At 39.5% G+C, this 6,000-nt stretch overlaps 1 protein-coding gene across 3 annotated transcripts in view; it reads right to left on the bottom strand.

Annotated features, from left to right (window-relative positions):
- Positions 1-909: 909 nt before the first annotated feature.
- The window catches only part of GTF2A1L (general transcription factor IIA subunit 1 like), a 44,177-nt gene continuing 39,086 nt past the window's right edge, over positions 910-6,000 (bottom strand). For 2 of the 3 annotated variants that reach the window (XM_061432318.1, XM_061432316.1), the window contains exon 9: positions 910-1,124. In XM_061432318.1, the coding sequence (XP_061288302.1) occupies positions 1,017-1,124 (108 nt within the window). In that variant the 3' untranslated portion in view covers positions 910-1,016. Of the gene's footprint in view, positions 1,125-3,552; positions 3,603-6,000 lie in introns of those variants that run through there. The other variant, XM_061432317.1, reaches the window with a different exon arrangement.

Raw genomic sequence — 6,000 nt, 5'->3', positions numbered from 1 at the left:
GGGAAAGTTTCCTTTAAGGAATTTGAATCTATTACTAAGGAAGAAAATATTGCAGAATAGTTTACTGAAATATTAATTTGCTCTGTTTTCATTGGTGTTAAGAAAATGAGAGCTATTTTGTTTCCGCTCTCTGATTTTAAGAATTATCCAGGTCTTCTGTTTTCAAATGAGATTGTCTCACCAAAATAGAAGGTTCCTGAAGAGAACATCTCTTCTTGACTTTTGATTTAGAAAGCCTAAACTCAATGAGGGAATTCCCTGTTAGGAAAAATGAAGAGAGACATTATGTTTGATGTTATAAGACTGCAAAGGAGTCTTCCACTGTAAGAAAAGTAGGAAAAAATTAGAGATGAGGAAGAAGACAGAAATATGAAGTTCTAAGAATTAAAATGGGAACCTAACCCACTCCCTAGAATTCCCCAGGGAAATATCAGGTACAAAGAAGAATGGTCTGGCCACAAGATAAACCCAGAGGCTAATCCTTGGCTCTAGGGATCCTGGCATCGACAAAGATTTTCATGTTCTAGTGTAGGCTCAACTGAGGCATCTGTCTCCAACGACCCATCTGGGCTTGCACAATCAGCATACTGTCGGTGATGAATGTAGACTAGTTTTGTCTAGAGACGCCTTCCTGGATATCTAGGTACTCACAAGACTCCAGGGTCTTTTGTAACATGGTTTGCTGAGTGGTGGGAGGAACACCAGCCCCAGTCTCATAACTGATACTGACCTTGCCATATTGCAGAATTGGAGTCTGACTTAAATTTTACTTCAGAATTAAAGAAATATGAAATTTCTTCATGCTACATCACACCTAATACATCTGTGCTTTGTAATGGTACAGACAATGAGGGTTAAAAAATAAAACCTGTTAAACAGTTTGAAATATAAAATGAAAGAAATGTAACATTGTATATTTGTATCTGCATCTGAATTATAATTTTATTAAATTCCATACAGTGAACAATATGTGATATAGTTCCTCTGATGTTTATGATGTACTGAGCTCGTAAGTGTCACCACTCTGCATCACCAATGGCTTTTGCAAATACATAGTCTCTCCCTCCAAAACACATAACACCATCTTTCAGATAGAATTTCCATTTGTCCTTGCTTCGATGAATCTGGAGGGAGAAGAACAGTCTAAATTAATCAAATTAAGAAGTTAAAAGATTATTTACATTTCTTTGCATATCCCATGGGATTATTGTGACCCTAAATGGGAGTTCTTTTTTTTTTTTTTAATATTTATTTATTTACTTATTTATTTGGTTGCCTTGGGTCTTAGTTGCGGCATGCAGGATCTTTACTGTGGCATGCAGGACCCTTTGCTGCAGTGCAGGAATCCTCCAGTTGTGGCTCACAGGCTTAGCGGTTGTGGTGTGCAGGCTCCAGAGCATGTGGGTCTCAAAAGTTGTGACATGTGGGCTCTCTAGTTGTGATGTGTGGGCTTAGCTGCTCCATAGCATATGGGCTCTTAGTTTCTGACCAGGGATAGAATCCACATCCCCAGCATTGGAAGGCAAATTCTTAAGTATTGGACCACCAGAGTTCTTTATAAATAAAATCTCTTTCAGTTCAGTTCAGTCGCTCAGTCATGTCCAACTCTTTGTGACCCCATGAATCGTAGCACTCCAGGCCTCCCTGTCCATCACCAACTCCCAGAGTTCACTCAGACTCACGTCCATCGAGTCAGTGAGGCCATCCAGCCATCTCATCCTCTGCCGTCCCTTTTTCCTCCTGCCCCCAATCCCTCCCAGCATCAGAGTCTTTTCCAGTGGGTCAACTCTTTGCATGAGGTGGCCAAAGTACTGGAGTTTCAGCTTTAGCATCAGTCCTTCCAAAGAACACCCAGGGCTGATCTCCTTCAGAATGGACTGGTTGGATCTCCTTGCAGTCCAAGGGACTCTCAAGAGTCTTCTCCAACACCACAGGTCAAAAGCATCAATTCTTTGGCACTCAGCTTTCTTCACAGTCCAACTCTCACATCCATACATGACCACAGGAAAAACCATAGCCTTGACTAGACGGACCTTTGTTGACAAAGTAATGTCTCTGCTTTTGAATATGCTATCTAGGTTGGTCATAACTTTCCTTCCAAGGAGTAAGCGTCTTTTAATTTCATGGCTGCAATCACCATCTGTAGTGATTTCGGAGCCCAGAAAAATAAAGTCTGACACTGTTTCCACTGTTTCCCCATCTATTTGCCATGAAGTGATGGGACCAGATGCCATGATCTTAGTTTTCTGAATGTTGAGCTTTAAGCCAACTTTTTCACTCTCCTCTTTCACTTTCATCAAGAGGCTTTTTAGTTCCTCTTCACTTTCGGCCATAAGGGTGGTGTCATCTGCACATCTGAGGTTATTGATATTTCTCCCATCAATCTTGATTCCAGCTTGTGCTTCCTCCAGCCCAGCGTTTCTCATGATATACTCTGCATAGAAGTTAAATAAGCAGGGTGGACAACATATAGCTTTGACGTACCCCTTTCCCAATTTGGAACCAGTCTGTTGTTCCATGTCCAGTTCTAACAGTTGCTTCCTAACCTGCATATAGGTTTCTCAAGAGGCAGATCAGGTGGTCTGGTATTCCCATCTCTTTCAGAACACAGTTTATTGTGATCCACACTGTCAAAGGCTTTGGCATAGACAATAAAGCAGAAATAGATGTTTTTCTGCAACTCTCTTCCTTTTTCCATGATCCAGCGGATATTGGCAATTTGATCTCTGGTTCCTCTGCCTTTTCTAAAACCAGCTTGAACATCTGGAAGTTCACAGTTCACATATTGCTGAAGCCTGGCTTGGAGAATTTTGAACATTACTTTGCTAGCGTGTGAGATGAGTGCAATTGTGCGGTAGTTTGAGCAATCTTTGGCATTGCCTTTCTTTGCGATTGGAATGAAAACTGACCTTTTCCAGTCCTGTGGCCACTGCTGAGTTTTCCAAATCTCTTTAGGATAGTTTATTCATTCATTCAGCAAATATTTGCTGAGTTCCTATGTATCAGGTATTGCTTTAAGCACTAGAGATTTATTCGTTTTTTAAAAAGGAAAATATATAATTTTTTTTAGAACAGGAGAAAAATTGCTGTCTTTGAAGAGTTTACATTTTACTAAGGATGGAAAAAACAAAGCCAATAAAACCATAAACTCCACAGACTAATAAAAAGTGGTGTGCATGCAAGCTAAATTGCTTTGGTCGCATTTGACTCTCTGTGACCCTATGGGCTGTAGCCTGCCAGGTCCCTCTGTCCATGGGATTCTCCAGGCAAGAATATTGGAGTGGGTTGCCATGCCCTCCTCCTGGGGATCTTCCCGACCAGGGACCAAACCCACATCTCTTATATCACCTGCACTGACGAGCAGGTTCTTTACCACTAGCACCACCTGGGAAGTGTTATGAAAAATAGATCAGGAAAAAAGAGTATCGCAAACACAGAGATGGGGTTACAATTTTAAGTAGAAGCATCAGTGGGAGCTTGAGGCAAAATCTGAGCAAAGACAGAAAAAGAATATGTTGACTAGAGAGCATTATAGGCAAAGAAAACAGAAGTCCTGAGATGGGCATGCCTGGATTGCTCAAGAACAGCAGAGGTCACTACATCTGCAAAGGAATAGAGAAGATGCAGTTAATATCAAGAATGAAAAAAATGGTTGTGTTTCATTTGAAGAAGAAAGTCAATAGTCCTAAAGAACACACTGAGCAAGGTCAGAAAATACAGCTTATAATCTATCAGATTCTATTGGCTATTCTTTAGATTCAGTAAACTAGACTGATACAAAATAAAAACTAGAAAATTTTACCATCTTAATAGGTAAGAAGTCATACAATTATTGTTACTTCTGGGTAAATCACAAGTGACTATTTAAAAAGCTTAGAAATACATGATCTGAAATCAAGAGTAAAAATTAAACCTAGTTGTTGACTGCAAATAGTCAAACTGAGGAAGAAAACCCTGTGTCTAGTATTCAGATGCATTTGGGGAGGCACAAGAAAATATAAAGGATAAGTCCTCCATTTGTGTGGGGAGGGGGGAAATGTCCTAACGATGGAAAATTTCTTCTCTGGGTTTTGATTTTCTAATTTTCATGTGCACTTATCTTTGGTCTCAGGGAACACAACCATGACGACAGAATCCTTAACAGAAATGATAAAATCTGACCAATATCAGGAAAAGAAAAATAGCAGAAGCAGCAACAACTCTTCCCATTACCTTTATCAAGTGACTATATTTATTAATTATTTTCTATATTTATTCTAGAAATGCAACCATGGTTCAACATTAGGAACTTATTAGTATAAAAACTGTATTACTAGACCTAAAGAGACAAATAATATAATCATCCCCAATGATGCTGAAAAAGCTTTTGATAAAATTCAAGCATTTTAAGAAAGACTATGTCCTACGAATACACACACACACACTCTCTCTCTCTCTCTCCCCTACCTCAACCCAAAAGCTGTGACTTAGTGCTTAGTGAGGAAAATCCTAAAAATATTCCCACTCAAGTCAGAACATAGACAAGAAAACTATTATCTAACTTTTCACTCTAGAGGTACTAGCCAATACAGTAGACAAAAGGAGAGTACAACTGGTACTAGACAACATAATTAGAGGGATTGGGGGCAGGAGGAGAAGGGGACGGCAGAGGATTAGATGGCTGGATGGCATCACTGACTCGATGGACGTGAGTTTGGGTGAACTCCGGGAGTTGGTGATGGACAGGGAGGCCTGGTGTGCTGAGATTCATGGGGTCGCAAAGAGTTGGACATGACTGAGCAACTGAACTGAACTGAAGAGATATGAAAACTGAAAAAGATGAAATAAATTTGCAGACACAATGACTGGATATCTGAAAAATCTAAGATAATCAATTAAAAATGACTAAACAAGAATTCAGTATTGGTACAAAATTAATATATAGAAATTCACAGCTTTCACATATACAAGCAACAGTTATAAAGAGCCTGTTTCCTGTAGCAAAAAAAGACATAGAATAGTTAGGAATAAATTTTACAAATACTCGACTACCAGCAACTTACACTCTCCTTTTTGAAATGTTTTCCTCATTTGGCTTCCAGAACATTCCTGGTTTTCCACTTCTTTCTATTCCATTTCTTTGACCATTCCTTTGTTCCTTTGTTTTCTGTACTGATTTCTCCTTCTCTCTCCCTCGCCTCACTTTTAGAGTGTATTCAGGACTCTTCTTCCTGTTTATATCATTCTCTTGGTGATCTTATCTAATCTCATGGTTTTAAATATCAACTTTGACTCCCGCAATTTATATCCCCAGCTCATACTTCTCCCTTAAAACTCTGATTCTCATTCAGCTGCTTCAACACATCTTCCTGAATGTCCAATAAACATCTCAAGCAAGTTTAAAACAAGGACACTGATATACATTCTCCCCTGAACTTCAGTCTTCCCCATCTCAGTGGGGAATGGCCACTCATTCAGACAAGAAATCTTGGACATAATCTTTACTCACACCTCATACACCTGTAAGCCATATTCATATTCCAACCATTTCCACCACCTCCGTGACTATTACTCTTGTTTCAGCTACCATCCCTTCTCACCTGGACTGATATGTTCCATGACTCGTTTCCCTATTTTCACCCTTGTCCCCCACTAAGTCTACTCTAAACATGGTAGCCAGAGTTGCCCTGTTAAAAACATAAATCAGATATCATTTCTATGCTCAAACTCTCCAATGACTTCTCATTCAAAAATAAAGTCCTTAAAATGGCCTAAAAGATCATTCCTCTCACTTAATGTTCTTCCCCTCACTTAACGCTCTGGTCTCCTCACTGTTCCCTGAACACACAGGTATACTTCTACCTCAGGACTTATGTATTTATTGTTCCCTCTGTCTGAAATGATTATATCCAAATATCCTTATGGCTCATTCTCTTACATTCTTTCGATCTTTACACTATCACGTCAGTAAATCCCCCCCCTGGACATCACATCCAAAACTGCAACCCACTCCTCCTTAAT

Source organism: Bos javanicus, chromosome 11 (assembly GCF_032452875.1).
Source record: "Bos javanicus breed banteng chromosome 11, ARS-OSU_banteng_1.0, whole genome shotgun sequence".
NCBI lineage: Eukaryota > Metazoa > Chordata > Mammalia > Artiodactyla > Bovidae > Bos > Bos javanicus.
Note: the sequence above shows the minus strand (reverse complement) of the source record. Positions and strands in the feature narration are given on the sequence as shown.